General features: G+C 40.6%; 1 protein-coding gene across 1 annotated transcript; it reads left to right on the top strand.

Moving 5' to 3' along the window:
* Window positions 1–5713: 5713 nt before the first annotated feature.
* On the top strand, window positions 5714–12558 carry LOC132396530 (actin, cytoplasmic 2-like). Its single transcript, XM_059974134.1, has 3 exons — window positions 5714–5812; window positions 10134–10282; window positions 11554–12558. Coding segments are annotated over exons 1-3 (1155 nt in total). The 5' UTR covers window positions 5714–5811.
* Window positions 12559–21956: the final 9398 nt, after the last annotated feature.

Genomic DNA, 21956 nt, shown 5'->3' with positions numbered 1-21956 from the left:
TTTGCAGGCGATTGTGCTTCCAAAGTTGTTTACAGCGATATTTTATCAAGAGGAGGTATTGCTGAAACGTTGCCATTCTCAGTCTTTCTCAGTGTTTCTCTCTTACAATTTCAGTATGCTTACATAAAATCTCACAGCCAGAAGGAGATGATTCACTTCATCACAACCGTACTGCAAAGAGCTCGCCAATTCCCTTGTTTGGAAGTTACTCTTGAATCTAATTTTATCAATCTTTCTGCACTCCAAATCATAACTCATGCCATCAAAAATGTTGCAGATTACTTTAAACTTGTGTCTTCTTGTACGACCCACAGTTAATCTCTACTTCAAAACCCTTTAGGTTCTTAGGTAACTTCTTAGTCATGCCAGTTAGACCATAAGACAATAAGATATAGGAGCAGAAGTAGGCCATTCAGCCCATTGAGTCTGCTCCACCATTCAATCATGGGTTGATCTAATTCTTCCAGTCACCCCCACTCCCCTGTCTTCACCCCGTACCCTTTGATGCCCTGGCTAATCAAGAACCTATCTATCTCTGCCCTCAATACACCCAATGACTTGGCCTCCACAGTCACTCATGGCAACAAATTCCACAGATTTACCACCCTCTGACTAAAGTAATTTCTCCACATTTCTGTTCTAAACAGACATCCTTCAATCCTGAACTCGCGCCCTCTTGTCCTAGACTCCCCTACCATGGGAAATAACTTTGCCAAATCTAATCTGTTCAGGCCGTTTAACATTCAGAATGTTTCTATGAGATCCCCTCTCATTCTCCTGAACTCCAGGGAATACAGCGCAAGAGCTCCCAGACGTTCCTCATACAGTAACCCTCAGCAACTCAGGAGAACAATCCTAGTCATTCCATATGACTGCAGCTTCTCATTCTTCAGTAAAATTCTGGTCAACTTTCCCATTGATGGTTATTGCAGAAAGTCATGAAGCTTGGGACCCAGGGAAGCATGGCAGTAGATGGAGTATATTCTGTGTCCTGTCAGCTATCAGCAGTGTTCCACAGGAATCTGTTCCGACAGCCCTGCTGTTCGTGATTTTCATAAGTGACTTGGATGAGGAAGTGGGCAGGTGGGTCAGTAAGTTTGCAGATGACATGAAGGTTGGTGGTTAGTGCAGGAAGTTGTCAGAAGTTTATAGAGTTGGGCAGAGAAGTGGTAGGTAGAGTTCAATCCAGGGAAGTATAAAGTGATACACTTCCAAGGGTTGAACTTGAAGTTCGTGTATAAGGTTACTGCCGGTATTCTTTGCAGTGTGAAGGAACAGAGAGATCCCTCAAAAATGCTGCACAAGTTAAAAAGTCATATAATGTGCTGACCTTCATTAGCACATTAGCAGGGAGATTGTGTTCAAGAGCTGTGAGGTAATGTTGCAGCTCCATAAAACCCTGGTTAGACCACACCTGGATTATTGTGTTCATTTCTGGTCACCTCATTATAGAAAGGATGTGGAAACTTTAGAGAGGGTGCAGAGGAATTTACCAGGGTTGCGCCTGGTATTAGAGAACGCGTCATATGAAGATAGTTTGCATGAGCTAATGCTTTTTTCTTTGCAGCCGCAGAGCATGGGAGGCTACTTGATAAGATTATGAGAAGCGTAGATAGAGTGGACAGTCAACACCTTTATCCCAGTATGGCAGTCATCAATACCAGAGGGCATGTATTTAAGGGGAGTGGTGGAAAGTTTAGGGGAGATTCAGAGGTAGGTTTTTTTTTATAACAGAAAGTGGTAGGGTTGCACTGCTGGGAGCGATGGTAGAGGCTGGTAGAGACTCTTAGGCAGACACATAGATGTAAGAAAAATGGAGAGCTATGGGCTGTGAAGGAGAGATTCTGGAGAAGGTTTATATGACAGCACAACATTGTGAGTCAAAGGACTCATACTGTTCCATGCTCTATGTTCCCATATCCTTTTGATCACAACAGGCTCAATGTAGTAGAAATATATAAATATGAATAAAAAGCCATAACTTCAGCAATAATTGTACAAAAGTGATGCCTTTATTTTTGGGAAAAGACCGTTTAACTTTTTAAATTTATATCTGAGCAGAATAATAGCTGATCAAAATTTTACATGATAAGATAAGCTACAGTACAGTTAAATTTGCTTGAAATATCAAAGTGAGTATCAAAAGGAAAAAGCAAAGGGAAATAAAATCATCTCCCTAATCTCTCCCATCTCGCGTACACTGTGACGTTGTCTCTGCCCCAGATTTTATATAGAGTGACGAATATTTGGAGACAGAAGGGGCCTCAGGCAGTTGCATTGGAAACACAAAGTACCAGAGCATTTCAAATAATGCAGGGAAGAAAAGCAAATGGCTGCATGTGGAGCAGATGATAAAGCAAGGATCATTTACTTGGACAGTTTACAAATTGCTGTAAAGAAAAGAGAAAGCAGTAATTGGCCATCTGTTTTATCTGTCTAAATTTAAAAAATACCCTTCAAATTTATGAAACATTCCAAAATCGATGGCATCTTGGTGATTTAAGGTCACTGTAGTAGTGCAATGTAGTAATCAGAGCTAATTACCACATAACTACAAAGTAAATGATTACATGGTACCTTTTTGTGATATTAATTGAGAAGGGGATATTGGCCAAGGAAACCAAGCAGTTGTCTTCTAATTGTTCTGTAAGATCTCTTGATTGTAAGACGGTGCTCTGACAAAGCAGCACACCTGCAGTACTGCACTGGATTGTCAAATTAAACACATCTATTAATTACTCAAACCTTGGAAGTGAAGCTTGAGCCCTAACCTACTAATTCAACAGCTAGTTTTGCTTAAGCTTACACTTTTCATTAATTCTTTAATCCTCCTTCCATTAAATTTCTTGGAGGGTTTGACCCATAGGCTCATTAAGTGATCTCTGCTTTCCAGGAGTTAAAGAGATTTGCATTCCCTGGAATGTAGATGCCTGAAGGTCGATTTGATCATCTTCCAAGATATTAGTGGCACCGAGGAGACAGAAGTTGGTTCCACTAATTGGATGGTATCAGACAAGTGAAAGTCATCTAAAAATTAAAGCCAGGGCCTTTTAGAAGTGAAGCAAGATGCAATGGAGCAGGCAGATGGGGAAGATATTTGCAACTCTTCCAAGAATGTGAATCAATGTCAGGTCAATTATTTAAACCTGACAGCATATCTAATTTGCCAAAGAGATTACAGAATACGGCAAAAAGTATATTTATGAAAATCAGTCATCCCTCACAAAATAATAAAAGCTGCTGTGTTGAATTTATACTTACAATCTTCACACTGCAGACAACTGGCAGAAGTATATTTAGCTTATTCAAACTCTTATTTGCAAAACCCGTGTCCAAGCACCCACAGCATACTACACAAGGTGATTAGTTTCAATTGGGTTAGTGTCTCCCCTTTGGTCTTTGAATCCCAGACTCAGGGTCATCCTCACCTGTAGGTCCTGGGGTCTCACTGCAATCCCAGTTTCTCATGCAGTTCCAGGTGTCCTGTTTAAGGCCATACAAGCCATTTCTAAGACCTGTTTCTAAGACCCAGCTCCCTGCTTTTCCTTCTGTTCTCCAATGGGACGATACCACATCAAAATTCTGGTCTTGGTCTGAACCCTTTCAGCCTCCTCACCCCATTAAACCATAAGGCATTAGATATAGAAGCTCTGCCGTTTCATCAAGCCTGATCTATTTCCCTTTCAGCCCCAGTCTCCTGCCTTCTCCCCATATCCTCTCAAACATTAACTAATAAAGAATCTATCAAACTCCACAATAAATATACCCAATGATGTGGCCTCCGTTGGCATTGAATTCCACAGGCTGAGTGCCATCAAACGTTTTTCATATGTCAAGCCTTTCAATCCTGGAATCATTTTCAGGAACCTCCTTTGAATCCTTTCTTAGATAAGGAGCCTAAAGCTGCTCACAATACTCCAAGTGCGGCCTCACCAGTGCTTTATAAAGTCTCAACATTACATTCTTGCTTTTATATTCTAGTCCTCTTAAAATGAATACTAACATCACATTTGCCTTCCTCACCACAGACTCAACCTGCAAATTACTATTTAGGGAATCCCACACAATCCTGCTCCCTTTGCACATCAAATTTTTGAATTTTCATTCCATTTGAAAATAGTCTCTACTTTTTACTTCTCCTACCGAAGTGCATGACCATACACTTCCATACACTGTATTCCATCTGCCACTTCTTTGCCCATTCTCCTAATCTGCCTAAATCCTTCAGTAGCCTTTCTACTGCTAACTCAAAACTACCTGCCCCTCCACCTATCTTCAGATCATCCACAAACTTGGCCACAAAGCCAAGTCCTTCCATCATCCTTGACATAGTCTCACAGGCCCCTGTGGAACACCACTAGTCACTGGCAGTCAAGTAGAAAAGGATCCGTTTATTTCCACTATTTGTCTCCTGCCAATCAGCCACTGCTTTATCCATTACCTTTCCTGTAATACCATAGTCTCTTAATTTGTTAAGCAGACTTTTGTGTAACACCTTGTCAAAGGCCTTCTGAAAATCCAAGTGCACAACATCCACTGTCGTCTATCCTGCTTGGTATTTCTTCAAAGGATTCCAATAGAGTTGTCAGGCAAGATTTCCCCTGGAGGAATCCATGCTGACTTTGGCTTATTTTATCATGTTCCTCCAAGTACCCTGAAGCCACATCCTTAACAATCAACTCCAACATCTTCCCAACCACTGAGGTCAGACTAACTGCTTGTAGTTTCCATTCATCTGCCTCTCCCCTCCATTGCAGATGGATTATACACAGCTACAGTATCTCCTACATTTTCACCATGATCAATAGCGCAGTGTCCCAGTTAGTGGGAATGAACCATTCAGATGCAGAGAAGCATGGAACTGATTACTCCCAATAGTTCATGCAAAGGTCTACTTCTCCATGTGAATATCATGGCCCAACTTTATCATTTAGATATTTCTCTGTCTTAATGCTAGGCCTTTGGTTATTAACATAGAAACTGCTAGCTCTTCTGCCTGCTGTTGGGGCCCCAAATGCCTTTGAAGATGCTTTAGAGTAGAACCACTGTTTCATATCTTACTACAGACTCCTCAGGCCTCTGAGGCTTTGAGTCCGAGCAAGGTGAACCAAGGTTCCAATTTATGGCTCTGCTTAGTAAAGCTGAGAAAATGCTACATTAGGGTTTTATTTCATAAATCATAATAAACCAAAAGTCATGCTTATTTGACAGAATCATGATTGCTATCAATGGCTTCTGAAAACAATTTTGGATTCAGAATCCTAAGGTCAGGCAACCTTGGAATTACACTCGGTGGCTGCTCTGTTAGGTCCACCTGTCCACCTGCTTGTTAATGCAAATATCTAATCAATACATAAAAGCATGCAGAAATGGTCAAGAGGTGCCGTTGTTGTTCTGGAGTGGGAGAGGAAATGTGACCTAAGTGACTTTGACCGCAGAATGATTGTTGGTGCCAGATGGAGGTGGTTTGAGTATCTCAGATACTGCTGATCTAGGATTTTCACGCACAACAGTCTCTGGAAGTTACAGAGAATGGTGAGATAAACAAAACATCATAGTAAGCAGCAGTTCTGTGGGTGAAAATGTCTTGTTAATGAGAAAGGTCAGAGGAGAATGGCCAAACTGGTTCAAGCTGACAGTAACCCATGTGTTCCAAAGGTGATGTGCAGACGAGAATCTCTGAACACACTACATGTTGAACCTTGAGTCAGATGGACTACAGAAGCAGAAGACCACAAATATACACTCAGCGACCTCTTTATCAGGTACCCCCTGTAACTAATAATGTGGCCCTGAGTGAACACTCCGTTAAGTAAGTAGCTGTCAATCTCCTTGCTTAGAAGTTCCTAAATGTTCTACAGAACTCTGCAGCTTATTAACTATCTTTGTATGTGATGATCTTAAGTGCTGGTCGCAGCTGTGCACAGTGTATTCTTCAATAGCTGTTTTAACCCTTTCACTACCATAAAGCATGAGATGATAAATAGTCTATACTTGTTTCTGTTTCTAAACAAAAGCACAAATGCTCTACTGACTGTACCACTGGACTGCCCTCTGCCTTACATTGGTGACTATTTAGTTTTGAACAGCAATCCCTAGTTGCAGATTCTGCCACATGAAGAAACGTCCTCTCCTCACCCTTTCTATCAAAACTGTTTATAAAGCTCTAGCACATTGATAAAGCTTTCCTGATATAAAGAAACTGGCCATCTAGCCATTACAGGCTGTGGTCTAGTAAAACTTTGCTGAAGTCCTTCCAATGATTTAACATCATTCCTTAAATTCCCAGAAACAATGATGTGGTACATCTTACACCAGATATGATCAGTATGGAGAACACTCATTGCTGCCTTCCCAGAAACTGAAGCATGATGTCCAACCTACAGCCTTTTTTCATAATCTCAGAATCAAGTTTATTATCGCTAATATACACCTTGAAATTTGTTCTTTTGTGGCAACAGTACAGTGCAACGCATATAAATGACAATAAGAGTACCTTTTAAAATAGTGCAAATAGAGCAAGATAGTGAGGTAGGCTTCATGAACTGCTCAGAAATGTGATAGCGTAGGGGGAGAAGTTGTTCCTAAAACGTTGAGTGTGTGTTTTCTCCTGACCCTCCTCTCTGACGGTAGTAATACGAAAAGGGCATGTCCTGGGTGGTGAGGCTTTCATGATGGATACCACCTTCTTGAGGCATCACCCTTGGAAGATGTCCTCAACGCTGGTCCAGTGAAACAAGGACCAAGCTCCAGAGGAAGTTATCTGGTAAATTTAATTAACAATAACTAATGTGCACCTAACTTCCATGTTCCTGCCTGACTATTCAGTGCTATGAATATCTGCCAGATCACACTGCAGACCTTTAGGATTCGCAACACAACTGTACTGCTATTTCTGCTTGACTGCTAAGCTTATGCCTTTTCATGGCATGGAGCCCCTCACAGAATGAGTGTGAAGACACCAGAGTGTGTGTGGCCACACATATTGAAGATATGCTCTACCTCACCCCTGCCTTTCTTCCTCACTTCTGTGGCTGCCGTGGAGTGCACAGTTGCAGGCTGTTACCTTTGTGCCACAGCACCCAGCAGCAACAGAGTGCAGGCAGCTGTTGTCGGAAACCGTGAAGTTTGTTTCAATGTAGCAATCAATCACATTAAAGTTCTGACAAATTTTAAAAGGCAATTTTCCCCAAATTTGCATGACTTAATTGACATTTAGCTGTAAATACTGCACACATTTAGCAAACCAAGTAAGGGTGAACTTTAAAGCAAATCTCTATGACAAGCCAAGGAAACAAACTAAAACAAATTTAGGTATTTATTTTATTTATCGAAATACAGCGTGGAGTAGAACCTCCCAGCCCTTCCATCCACGCTGCCCAGCAACTCGCAATTCAACGCTAGCCTAATCACAGGACAATTTACAATGACCTATCAGCTGGTACGTCTTCCGACTGTGGGAGGGAACTGGAACACCAGGACAATTCCACGCATTCACAGGGAAAATGTACAAGCTCTTTACAGACAACGGTGGGAATCTCCTCATAAGAACAAAGATATTTATCCAGAAAATGAAATGAGTGAAGGATTTTATATATAAATTATATGTATGAAATCAATTTCAATCAGGTAGCCAGGTAATCACCAAATTTCATTGGCTGGGAGTTCTCCTTACCTAGTCCATTTTGGCTGGCTTTAATATTGTCACCATATGCAGCCTAAAAACATTATTTGACTTAGGAGTAACACTAGTTATCCACTACATTTCCTGCAGCTTATTTCCATGCTAATTTATGAGAAAGATCACTAATTCTTAGCTGTTAACAATATTGATTATTATAACCATTGTTAGGCAGTATTCTGGAGTTATGTGAACATAGCAGATATTAATGCAAACAAGAACCAGTATTCAGGTCTTAATGTGGATAATAAATTGCAAGCAGTAAATTGAAGTTAGAAGCATGCCTTTGCATGCTCACAGACTAAGAGATATGGTTTGGAAAATGGTGACCATGAGATGTTCACATATGTATCAGCCAAACATTAACACAATGGAGTTATGTTAATTGGCTTGCATCAAACCAGGCAACATGCGCTGATGAAAGGCCAGGGCCCAAAACATCAACTGTACTCTTTTCCATAAATGCTGCCTGGTGAGTTGCTCCATTATGTCTTGAGTTCAAGCTGTCACACCAGGCTGATGTCGTCACAGATATAGTTGCAATTAATAGCTGTTCTCAGTGTCAGCCTTGACAACGCTAACCTCAAGCACCGGGCTCTTTGTCTTAAGAGGTTTTTAGAATACCTGTGCTGGTTAGTTTGTCCCGTTCGAATGTTCAGAGGTGTCTGCCACTGTAAGTATGTAATTCAAAGGAAGCATCGGCAACCCGAAATATTGAAGTAAACAATGTCATTGTAATTATTGACATTGTATTGTATCACCCACTGTTACCTTTGATCTTAAGGGTATTAAATTGTGAGTTTGCAAGACTCTATTATGAGTGTCTCCACAAGAATGCATGCTTGTTGTGATAAATAAACACTTCGATATCACCAGCTTCAGTGTCTCTCCTGTGACTTTGATCACAGTCACACCGATCATCCCACAAAGCTCACTAGATATTAATTGGGTGCTTTCTATTCAGACAAAGAAGCAGGACTCTCTTCGCGAAGATATGGCTATTTGCTGTTTTCTCTCCCCCAGAACAGAAACCAGAAACATTTTATAGACGATGGCTGGAAAGGGCTGCTGTTTGTAATTGAGAAGCCGGTGGTTGCTGCAAGGACATCTGTGACACTTTAAACAGAACTATGCATATTTAAAGCAACTCCTGGAAACCAGATACAGAAACATACTGATCTTTTCTCACTTTAAATTGATTTATTTCTTCCTTATTCCATGATAGCTCCAATTAGCAAGGTAATGTTGAAGTGAACAAAGAATGGTTTATCACACAGCGCAAAGGCTTCCAGTCCTTTATCTCCATTGATAATGTTTTGTCATCTCACTTTGAATCGCCAATTTGGGAGTGTAGATGAGGTTCACACCTCAAAGCAGTGCCGAGGGAATGCTGAATTGTCAGTGGTATCACCTTTTAAATGAGGGAATATACCTCATCCTTACCTTTCCAAAATGTGACTTTTCAGTTTCAGGGAAATGTCGGAGATATACTGGAAATGGACAACATTCAATAGAAGTCAAATAACGTTGAGCAACATCAGGTATACAATGTTTTAAGTGCGCAGGCTGAAAGGAACAACTCTCTTAGCCAACTTTCCACCACAGGGATTATTCCTGTGTCACTTCAGAATCTTTGATAGATTAATTGATTGCAATGCAACACACACAAAATGCAGCAGGTCTGGCAGCATCTATGAAAATGAATAGATAGTCGACATTTCAGACCAAGGCCCTTTTCATGACAATGATTAGTTAACATTTTCATTATCAGTCAATTTTAATCAGGGGTGCTGAAAAATATGACTTATTTCCATTGTATTTTTGTTTGCTTTTATATTTATACTTACTGCATTTTTAATGCTATATCAGATCCAGAGTAAGAATCATTCTGTTCTCTTGTACACTTGTGTACTGGAGAATGACAGCAACCAGTCTTGAATCTTGAATTTGTGGGATCATCCTGTAGTCTACCATACAGTAGGTGTTTTTTTTAACTGCCTAACAGGCTGTTCAAACAAAGAAATTCAATGTTTGTCAAGTGCTTCAAACCAGTGCTTTCTCAAGTCTTCCTTTCTAAATATTCCTGGCAATTGAATTCAGGCAAAGAAGAGGTTAAACTCAGTATCAGATTTAGAGGAAAGATTCAGTCATTCCTACTTGTAACAAATAAAAAGGAATCGATTTTCAAGAAAATTCCAGGTTTAAAATAAATATAAAGATGTGTGGTTAAGCTAATTTTTAGCTCCTCCCCTATGCCTGGCTCATGTGATTTTAGATGAACGGGTACCCTGTGCAGTATAAAAGAACAGTGACTAAGGTAAGGAATGTGTTCTTAATCTTAAATACAGAGAGGTCTTAAATGTGTGCCTTCTCAAAGGTAAGCTTTACTAGTCAATTGCAAATGTAAGAGTTGTTTAATTTTCCTGTCTCTAATCTGCTGTCCTATCTGCAGTGAATTCTAACAGATTTAGAACCATGGGGGATGATGAGATTGCAGCCTTGGTTGTAGATAATGGATCTGGGATGTGTAAGGCTGGATTTGCAGGCGATGATGCTCCCAGGGCTGTATTTCCCTCCATCGTGGGACGCCCTCGACATCAGGTAAAGTTTCACTTTGTCTTTTGAGTATAAATTAATTCATTTGTGCTCTGGACCTGAATATGTGGCTAATAGAGTTTTGGGCACATTAATCTTTCTTATTTCTGTTATTGATTTAATACTTCAGATGTGTAGATTAACATTCTAGAATCTAAATTTCACTGTTATGGTTTTCTAACATTGGTATTAAATGCTAATATTTTTTTAAAGCCTAGAAGCTCTGTAGTGATGCTTTCAAAATGCTGATCTTCTGTGAGAAATGGATCAAGAATAGCATGCTTATTTAATTAGAGAGGAGACTTGAACCTAGACCAATACGCATGACTCTTCACTACTTTTGAAAATGTCCAGAATTTAACAAAAAAATATTCAATTGTCAATTGAGCTATTATAGGATTGGGTAATAAATTGCTTCTACACTCCCTCCCACCTTGCCCAAAATCTTATTCATCAGAAGATGTGAAATTCTGGGTTGCTAGGAGACCTGAATGGTGCTTGCTGTCTACAATTAGTACCACATTTCTGGGCCCAGTGTTCCTTAAAGGCCAACTCTTGAAAATAGAGGATCTGAGAATTTAAAATTGTGTTGCTTTTATTCTGGTGCAAGTTGAAATTAAATAAATGTTGATGAAATACATTTTTCTTCATGCCATATTACATCAGATGGAAAGAATTTTCTTGTCCTGTTTTCAATTGGGTCTTCATATTTCTTGATTATAATTTTTTAAAACTTTTTTTTATTGATGGCACAAGATTACCCAGGGTGCTTGCATTATGAATCTCTCTCATTACCTGCAAATCAATAGATTTTGCTTCCAGCGGCTCCTGTGCACTAATATGGTTCTTTATTTCATTTTTTTTTACATTGTGCTTGTATCAAGAGTTTTGATCTGCACACTCAAACATGTTTGTGTTTACTGTCCTCCAAGGTTCAAGTCAAAGTTTGCAATTTATTTTTTTTTTAATTTTGGCATGATGTCTAAACACCTAGGCTATAAACTAGAGGATACTGGAGTTTAAATCTAACATTTAAAATGCATTTACTTTTAAACTGTCTACTCCATGCTGGGAGCACCCCTAAACAAAAGAAACCCTGCTTAATTTTAAAAGCAATTCTATTTCCTTGACTTTCATTTGCTGATTTGTGAAGTGACAAAGTAAAGAATTTGCCTGTTGCCTTCTCAAGGTAACAATATTTGTGGAAGCTGTCCATTTGACTTTGTACTTGGATTATATATACTAGCCTTATTATTATTATTATTTATTATTTTCAGGGTGTTATGGTGGGAATGGGTCAGAAAGACAGTTATGTTGGTGATGAAGCCCAAAGCAAGAGAGGAATTCTGACCTTAAAGTATCCAATTGAGCATGGAATTGTGACGAACTGGGATGATATGGAGAAGATCTGGCACCACACCTTCTACAATGAGCTGAGAGTTGCCCCAGAGGAGCATCCTGTTCTCCTCACAGAGGCACCTCTGAACCCCAAGGCCAATCGGGAGAAGATGACCCAAATCATGTTTGAGACATTTAATACACCAGCCATGTATGTCTCCATTCAAGCAGTGCTATCCTTGTATGCTTCTGGGCGCACTACAGGCATTGTGTTAGACTCTGGCGATGGGGTTACCCACACAGTACCCATCTATGAGGGCTATGCCTTGCCCCATGCCATTCTACGGCTAGACCTGGCTGGCAGGGACCTCACCGACTATTTAATGAAAGTTATGACTGAACGTGGATACTCGTTCACAACCACAGCTGAGAGGGAGATTGTACGAGATGTAAAGGAGAAGTTGTGTTATGTGGCTCTTGACTTCGAGGCTGAGATGATGATGGCTGCTGCCTCCTCATCCTTGGAGAAAAGCTATGAGTTGCCTGATGGCCAAGTCATCACCATCGGCAATGAGCGTTTCAGGTGCCCAGAGGCTTTATTCCAACCTTCTTTCCTAGGAATGGAGACAACTGGGATACATGAGACCACCTTTAATAGTATCATGAAATGTGATATAGATATCAGGAAGGATCTATATGCCAACACGGTATTGTCTGGTGGATCCACTATGTACCCAGGCATTGCAGATAGAATGCAGAAGGAGATTACAGCCTTGGCTCCTAGCTCAATGAAGATTAAGATCATTGCTCCGCCCGAGAGGAAATATTCAGTCTGGATTGGAGGTTCCATCTTGGCCTCTCTCTCCACCTTTCAGCAAATGTGGATCACCAAGCAGGAGTATGATGAGTCTGGACCCTCGATAGTCCACCGCAAATGCTTCTGAGTATAATTGAGCTGTGTTCTATGTAGAACATTTTCTTCAAGCTGCTAACTTTTTTTCTCTCTATGCTGTTTGAAATGTGTATTGATATCTATCTTGTAGGCAGGCTTTCCAGTTTGAGCCTAGAGGTGTCTTGGTTTAGTCCCATCAAAAATTGTATGCACCCTTGCAAATCTTTCTATTATGTGCTGCCCCTGACATGTTTGGCTGATCATTGGCAGTGCAAAATTGTTAAACCAACTCCTTCATAGTGTACACAATTGGAACCAAGGGTTTCTAAGTCACCTTGGGCAACTAACATTTGCTTGAGAGCTTTTTGTAATTAGTCATGATTGCTATGCAGTAAAGTGAGAACTGAATTTTTTCCTTTTGAAAAATGTTAAGTAATGATTTCAAATTGTCCAGTACCAGTTTCATTGTATTTCCTGTTTTAAATGTATACTTTGTTCCTCGCATGTCCATGAGCTTGTTCAAAGTGTACGTTGCTGCTGAGCGCGCTTCGAAGTGTGCTTATTGTAGACTTGCATTTTAGTGAAGGGGTTCAGAGGTGAAGTAAGTGGGGACAATTTGCATTTGGCTGGCTCAGAGCTTTCGGCACATCGGCTTTCATAAATCAAAGTACTGGGTACAGGAGTTGGTGAGTTTTTTGGTATTGGTGAGGCCTGATTTGGAGTATTGTGTGCAGTTCTGGTCACCTGCTACAGGAAATATATCGATGAGCTTGAAAGAAGGCAGAGAACACGGCGAGGAATTTCTTCACTCAGGGATGTGAGTGTAGAATGAGCTGCCAACGCAAGTAGATGCAGGGTCAATTTCAACACTTAAGAGAAATGTAAATAGGTGCATGGTTGGGAGGGTTTGACACTGTGACATTTATTTTCTACCAGAACTGGTTTTCTTTGCATCCATATTTATTAAATCTTTTAATCAATGGCATAACTTGTATTTACTTTATGCTTCACTTGCCTTGAATCTCACTGAATCTCCTAAAGAAGGGAAGTGCAGTCTGCTTTGTCAACTAGCTATTGATGTAAATGGTCTAATGAATGTTGTACTCCAGTTAAATATTGTACAAGCTTTGCTCTTCTAGGCTGCCAGTTTTTGACTCTTCTTCCAAATGTGTGTTTTGATGGCCTTTTTGGATGTCCAAATCTGAACTAATCTGTACAAGTTATTATCAAAGTATGGAACTCTATATAACACAGTAAATAAATCTTAAATCACACTTTGCTCTTGTTTATTTTCCTCCTTCCCAAGTCACTACTGGTATGACTGAAACAACAATGGAATTTGTAAAATGGGGTATTTATTTGATCCATTACCCAAACTTGATAGTGTAATGTATTCTGGAGCTGCTTTGTGTAAATGACAACTACTTCTCTCTCAGTTAGACAGAGTCCACCCTATCTACTTTGAGTGACTTGCTGAAGATATACAGCAGAATGATGTTAGATCTTCCTACGATGACCATTTATAACTGATTGAATCCTCTGGACAGTAGACATTCAGGAGCTTGGCTGTAAACTTTCTCCCAACAAATGGCAGGGATTGAACCAGTGGTCCACGCCACATTTTCCCCATCTGCTTGGGACTTGAATCCATGATTTCTGATTCATCTGTAGAGTAACTCAAATTTGCACTAAAATGAAACTGGGATGCTTGATTAGCACTTTTTAATCATTCTTCACTTCAGGGTATATAAGGCTCTTCTTAAAATTTGAAGAGCACAGAATTTGGCCCATCTTGCCCATGGTCTTCCCTGGAGCATAGAAGAATGAGGGGTGATTTGATAGAGGTATATAAAATTATGATGGGTATAGATAGAGTGAATGCAAGCAGGCTTTTTCCACTGAGGCCAGGGGAGAAAAAAAAACTCCAGAGGTCATGGGTTAAGGGTGAAGGGGGAAAAGTTTAAAGGGAACATGGGGGGGGGGGTTCTTCACACAGAGTGGTGGGAGTGTGGAATGAGCTGCCAGATGAAGTAGTGAATGTGGGCTCACTTTTGACATGTAAGAAAAACTTGGACAGGTATATGGATGAGAGGGGTTTGGAGGGATATGGCCCAGCTGCAGGTCAGTGGGACTAGGCAGAAAAATGGTTTGGCATAGCCAAGAAGGGCCAAAAGGCCTGTTTCTGTGCTGTAATGTTCTATGGTTCTACGTCTATCTACATGAGCCCCGTTTACCTGCAATAAGCCCATATCCTTGCATAGGAAAATTACAAGGTACCTCTCCTAAAGACTTCTGAACATTACAAGTATCTGCCTGCACTACCAGCTCCTGGCAACTTAGCCTAACTGTACATATCCCTTTCCTGGTCTTTTATTTAACCAACTTTACTGGTTGATGGTAGGAATCATATTTAACATCAAATCAAATGTATTTAACAATCAATTTCCCTTTGCTATCATGGGTAGAAAATTCCAAAGGGTTCTTTCTCTCAGTACGAGCAAATTACTTCTGGTGGGCTCTGAATGGCTGCCCCTCTGATGTGGATACCCAGCCCTGTTTCATATCAATGTATCAACCTTTTTTAAAGTACTGTTTTGGTTTTTAAAGAAAAATTTAATTGGAACATGAAAGTATCTCTCACTCTTCTAACCTCCCTTCCACAGCAAAACTATTTTCCCCTTCCACTTCTGCATCCACCTCATCCCCTACAAATTGGGGAATAAACTTTTCATTACACTCTATCTCAATTATATCATCATTGGGTGGGGCAACTAGATCTGTGCACAATATTCCAAAGGTGGTCTTGTTGTGGCTATTTAACAAAGTTCTACTGTAATTATACTCTTGTCCTCAAACAACCTTGTAATTCAAAGCCATAAAGTCCTTTGCCTACCTAATTACTTTTTGTACCTGCATGCCAGCTTCCAGTGATTTGTGTTCCAGGGCATCTTGACCAGAGTGGCCTGCCTTTTTATTTGCTGTGTATTCTGTCACTTTGCCTTCACCTATTCATTTTACCTATCTGTGGTCTACTGCAGCTACTCTGCACCTTCCTCACAGCTCATACCGGATTTTCTTTGCATCATCAACCTTGAATATATTATCCCTGATCTCACCATCCAAGTCATCAATGAACAGTGTAACCAGCTAGAGCCCTTGGACTGATCCCTGTGTTGCCTCACTGAATACAAAATTGTACTACTCATCACCCTGCGACTTCTGCTTTTGGTATAGACAGCCATCCAAAAAAACATTGCAATCCACTGGAGCAATTGGCAGGTCAAGCAGAGTCAATGGAAGGGAATGGGGAAAGACTATGCTGCCCAGAAAAATAACCTTCTGATCCTTTAGCCTTGTCCTAGTTTTTGTCATGTCTTAAGGATTAAGATTAGATAGGCCATACTCAGCATAGTTGAGCGCTCACCTAGCATAGGCAAAAAAAAACACGATAAATTGGGAGAAATTTCTTGAAAGTACCTTTCTGGGTTCCTTAAATGATCAAAGCCAGGATAATGAATTGTCTCAATACTGTTAATATTACCTAGTGTGTTAAAATTATTTATTTATATCCTAGCCAGGAGCTGGTACACCTTCCATTTAAAGGTAGGAAATGACAACACACAAACCTTTTCAATAATTTCTTCTTGATAAAAGTGAGCTTTGCACAGCTCAAGCATATGATCCTTGAAGTCTTTTTACCCAGGAATAAGTGTTAGGGAATTATTTGTGTAATCCAGCCGCAGCCACTCAACCTCCAGATGCATACTGCTGAAGTAAAGATTCGAACTGGCACACACTGCGGTACCCTGAGTTGTTCCTTGGCTAAATAAATGCTTGGATCTGAATAGAGATCTTCTGCTGGAAGAGTGGGTTGAAGAATTAAATGTAAATGCTATTAATTAATCTCTGTGCTCAGATGGATGGGGTGAGATTGAAGCAGACTGTTATACAGGCTGAATAAAGTCATTTAAAAGGATGTCTGGAAGCCAATGTTTCCAGTTTATACCCACCCCCCTGTAGCACCGTACCTTTTCCCCAAAGTGCATCAGGGGTTATTTATAGAAATCGCTGGCTGCATTGTTGTAACATTAGAGAACAAAATGAGAAAAGAATGGGGCTCTGTTTCCTTTTTTTCCCCAAAAAATAAATAGGCTTTCTTGATGTGAGCAAGTGCAAGGACAGAAGCCAGAAGCATCCTCTCTGTTGTGCTGAGTAATTGAGCCTGGCATGACCTTGATCTTGGCAAGCATCACTTCAGTGTAAATAAAATCACATTGGGAGTCAGTCAGCACTTTCTGATGACAACAAGCACTAGGTACAAATTAATAGTCTGCTCACCATCTGTCCCTCAGTAATTCAACCTGCAAAGTCTATTTTAAAGTGTTGGATTACAGATAAGTTATGCAATGGTATCTGCTCTTTCGTTTGGTTCCTACACTTTACTGCAAAGCAAAGTCATTACAAGGCCATTTGAAAATAAAGCAAACCATTCTCCTTTTTAGCCTCTACTCTCCTGACGACAATGGAAATCTAATGTTTCACTCCAGGTTACTACATTTCCTCTCCCAAGCTAACAGCGGATGCAGAGAAGCAAGTTAATAATAACTTATTGTTTATCCTACTGCATAATCTTCTCAACCTTAATGTCTTCTAAACTTTCTCAATTTGTTCTTGGTATTAAGGTGACACAGACAGGGCCATTTCTATTGCTCATATTTTGTATGATGAAACTGCGAGTTAATGATGGATCTCTTGTGTGGGTGAGACCCAGCAAGCCAGGGGTTACCAACCATTTTTATGTCATGGGTTCCATCCATTAACTGGGGGGAGGGGGAGGTGCCCATGGACCACAGGTCGGGAACCCTTTCAGTAAGGAAATAGGTTCTATTTCTTGAAAGGCGTTATTGAAGCAATCCAGCACTACTCTGCCACATCCTGAACAAGAATTAGCAGTCTTGCAGAACATCTTGAGGTAACTTCACTTCCTATACAGTTTGTCCTTCATGTTAACAAACTTGGTAACGAACTGACAGCCCAAACAGTTGAACCTAGAACAATATCGAGTTAATTGAGTTCAGCAATTTCACAGAATGACTCTACCTCCCATATTCCTCTGTACGCATTTTTTATTACTCTTCCCCCAACCATCAACTTTGATCTTAAACGTGCAGATGCTGGAAATCTGAGCAACACACACAAAATGCAGGCCACTCTATAGAAGCCTATAAAATTATGAGAGGGACATATAAGGTGGAGAGCCAGAATCTGCTCACAAGATAGAAATGTCAGGAACTACAGAATATGGATTTTAAGGTAAGAGCAGGGATAATTTATTTTACAAAGAGAGTGGCAGGTCCTACAACGGGCTGCCAAGTGTGGTGGTGTTAGATAGACACATAAACACGCAATGAATGGAAGCTTATGAGCTATACTTTATTAGGAGTTTGAAGCAATTTGGCATGTCAACAAATACACTCAAAAACTTCTATAGTTGTACCTTGGAGAGCACTCTGTCTGGTATGGAGGGGCTACTGCACAGGACTGGAAGAAGCTGCAGAAGGTCATAAATCTAGTCAGCTCCATCTTAGCCTACAAAGTACCCTGGACATTTTTAGGAAGTGATGTCCCAGAAAGACAGCGCCCATTATTAAAGACCTCCAGCACCCAGGGCATGCCCTTTTCTCACTGTTACCATCAGGTAGGAGGTACAGAAGCCTGAAGGCACACACTCAGCGATTCAGGACCAGCTTCTTCCCCTCTGCCATCCGATTCCTGAATGGACTTTGAAGCTTTGGACACAACCTCACATTTTTTATTGTACAGTATTTCTGTTTTTGCACATTTTTTAATCTATTCAATATATGTAATTGATTTATATGTTTATTTATTATTATGTTTTATTTTTTTCTTTCTCTCCATCTGCTAGATTATGTATTGCATTGAATTGCTGCTGCTAAGTTAACAAATTTCACACCACATGCCGGTGATAATAAACCTGATTCTGATTCTGATTAATGGACAGAAGGAACTGGTTTAATTAGGTGCCATTAGCTTAGTCAGTTCAGCATATCATCGTGTGGTGAAGGGCCTGTTCCTGTTCTGTACTGTTCTACGTTCTATTACCATTGGTCTGCTATAAAATGATCTGCTGTTAGTTTCACTTCATTAGTTAACATGTAACTCCAGTCCAAGATTATATGATGGTTATTAATGTTCAGATGTATAAATTATTTCATATATCAGCTTTAGAAAGATTATTTCAGAGTTTGACTGAGTAAATGTAGGGATGATGTTTCTCCCAGCTGAGCAGCCTCAAACCAGGGATCACTGTCTCAGGCAAGAGAATCCAAGCATCCCTTTTCCCTCTCTCACCTTATCTCCTTGCCCACCCATCGCCTCCCTCTGGTCCTCCACCCCCTTTTTGTTTCTTCCATGGCCTTCCGTCTCTTTCACCAATTTACATCCCATCTCTTTAGTTCATCCCTTCCCCTTCAGGTTTCACCTATCATCTTGTGCTTCTCTCTCTCCACTCCCCCACCTTTTAATCTACTCCTAAGCATCTTTTCTCCAGTCCTGCCAAAGGGTTTCAGCCCAAAACATCAACTAAGAAACATAGAAGACCTACAGCACAATACAGGCCCTTTGGCCCACAAAACTGTGCAGAACTTGTCCTTAACTTAGAGGTTACCTAGGGTTGCCCATAGCTCTCTATTTTTCTAAGCTCCATGTACCTATCCAGGAGTCTTTTAAAAGACCTTATTGTATCTGCCTCCACCACTGTTGCTGGCAGCCCATTCTACACACTCTCCACTCTCTACATAATAAACTTACCCCTGACATTTCCTCTGTACCTATTTCCAAGCACCTTAAAACTGTTCTCTGTCATGCTAGACATTTCAGCCCTGGGAAAAAGCCTATGACTATCCACATGATCCATGTCTCTCGTCATCTTATACACCCTCATCCTCCATCACTCCAAGGAGAAAAGGCCAAGTTCACTCAATCTGTTCTCATAAGGCATGCTCCCCAATCCAGGCAACATCCTTGTAACTCTCCTCTGCACCCTTTCTATGGTTTCCACATCCTTCCTGTAGTGAGGCAACCAGAACTGAGCACAGTACTCCAAGTGGGGTCTGACCAGGGTCCTATATAGCTGCAACATTACCTCTCGGCTGTGCTTTTCTCCCCTAGATGCTGCCTGGCCTGCAGGGTTCCTCCAGCATTTTGTGTGTATCACTCTCTCAGAGTAAGTGGCAGAATGCAAAGCAGTGGGTTGTGAATCTTTGGATCTCTCTAACCAACAAGGCTATGTAGACTTGGTACTTAATTTCATTCAGAGCAGAGTATGAATGTTAGGGAATCAAGAACCAGTGCAGAAAAATAGAGCCAAGGCAGAAGATTTGTCAGAGCTTGGTGAAATGTCAGATCAGGTTTAAGGGGTATAAATCTTTGTTCACTTTAGAAGACATTTGGATAAGTATAAGGATGTGGTGGGGAGGAGTGGTGTTCGAGTGATATACAGTAGGTCAAAAGCAGGCAAATGGGATTACTTTGGCAGGCACCATGGCTGACATGAATAAGTCAGGCAAAAGGACTGATTTTCATTATGTATTACTCAATTTCTTATGTTGTCATATAGAGAGCTGTGATAAATGACATTTAAAATGAAGGTGACAAATGGAATTTTCTGTCTGACCTTGATTCTGAAAAGGACTCCGCACAGACAGCTGTAACCACCTGCTACAGGAACAGAAAATGAAGGCCTTGCTGATGTGTAACAGTGGAGAGAATTCCAAAAGCTAAGGTCAGATGATGCTGGAATAATATTGTATCAAACCTCCTTACCTCTGAAATCTCCACCACATGAAATCTGACTGCGAGGTGTGATCTCCCAGTGCAACTCCTTTAATTAAATCACTCGATCACAGATAGATATCCCTGCAACCATCAAATCCCTGAACTGTGGAATTCCAGCTACCTATCTTTCCACATTTAGGAAGCTCCTTGAAGCCACCTAAAAGTACCTTGAGTAGATGGGAGTGCAGTGTTGTAATTGCAATCTCCGGAGAGCAGAAGCTCTAAACTGAACTGCAAACAGATTGCTGGAGGGGCTCGTTAGATCAGGCAGCATCTGCAGAAGCAGAGGGATGGTTAACATTTCAGCTCGAGATTGTGCACCAGGGCCTCAATACAATATGTCAATAATCTCTCTGCCTCCACGGCAGCTTGTCTTGCTGAGTTCCTCCAGTAATTTGTTTTTTGGCTTCAGATCAGCCAAGATGCTGTTAAGTAGAAGAACAGGGAGATCAAGGTGCACACTTCTGCTCCTCGTATGCTTGTAAGCACATTTCCTTATCAGCTTGATGCTCTGGTACAACGCTTTGGGACAATTAAGTGCATTAAACCTGCTATGAAGATTTTATTGTTTTAATGGGCAACTCCAAGCTCCTCTGTGCTTTTAGAATATGCCTTGAGACATTGGGAGATGGGGGAGGAGGAAAGAAGCCATTTTATTGTAATAAATCAGAAGACCATAAAGCCATAAGACAGGATCAGAATTGTCCATTCAGCCCATCAAGTCTTCTCTATGATTTAATTTGGCTGATACTTCCCCCCTCAACCACATTCTTCTGCCTTCTCCCAGTAACCTTTGAACCCCATACTAATTAAGTACAGATTAACCTTTTATTAAAACAGATTTTAATTATACCCAATAACTTGGCCTCCACTGTCAGGTGTCGTCGTGATTTCTACAGATTCAGCACTCACTAGCTAAAGAAATTCTTCCTCATCTTTGCTCTAAAGGTTTGTCCTTGTATTCTGAGGCTATGCCCACTAGTCCAAGACTCTCCCACGAGTGGAACCATCCTCTCCACTCTGTCTAGGCCTTTCAATATTTGGCAGTGTTCAATGAGATTTCCCTTCATTCTTCTAAACTCCGCAAGTGGAGGCCCAGAGCCATCAACTACACCTCATATTTTCTTTCCCAAGATCATTCTCATAAACCTTCTCAGGACCCTCTCCAATGACAGTAAGTCCTTTCTCAGATCCAAAAGGTCCAAAACAGCTCTGAATACTGCAAAGCTGTTCACAATATTCTAGCCAATCCCTTAAAACCCCTCAAAATTACTGTACATCCTTGTCTTTCTATTCTAGCCCTCTTGAAATGACATTGCATTTGCTTTCAGTTAATAACTAACTACTAACTCAAGTTAACATTTAGGGAATCTTGCCCTAGGACTTCCAAGTCATTTTGCACTTTTTATTTCTAAATTTGCTCCCCAATTAGAAAATAGACCAGGCCTTTATTCCTTTTACCAAAGTGCATGACCATATTATACCTATACTGTAATCCATCTGCTATTTCTTTGCCCATTCTTCTAATCTGTGAAGTCCTTCTGCAGATTCCCTGCTTCCTCAACTATACCTGCCTGTCTGCCTATTTTAGTA

Source organism: Hypanus sabinus, chromosome 1 (assembly GCF_030144855.1).
Source record: "Hypanus sabinus isolate sHypSab1 chromosome 1, sHypSab1.hap1, whole genome shotgun sequence".
NCBI lineage: Eukaryota > Metazoa > Chordata > Chondrichthyes > Myliobatiformes > Dasyatidae > Hypanus > Hypanus sabinus.
The sequence above is the reverse complement of the archived record's forward strand: the minus strand, read 5'-3'. Positions and strand labels throughout refer to the sequence as shown.

What these genes read in the sequence shown, in the direction of transcription:
- LOC132396530 (XM_059974134.1), top strand. An exon ending in TGGGACGCCCTCGACATCAG is followed by an intron (nt 10,283 to 11,553) that starts GTAAAGTTTCAC and finishes TATTATTTTCAG; the next exon opens with GGTGTTATGGTGGGAATGGG.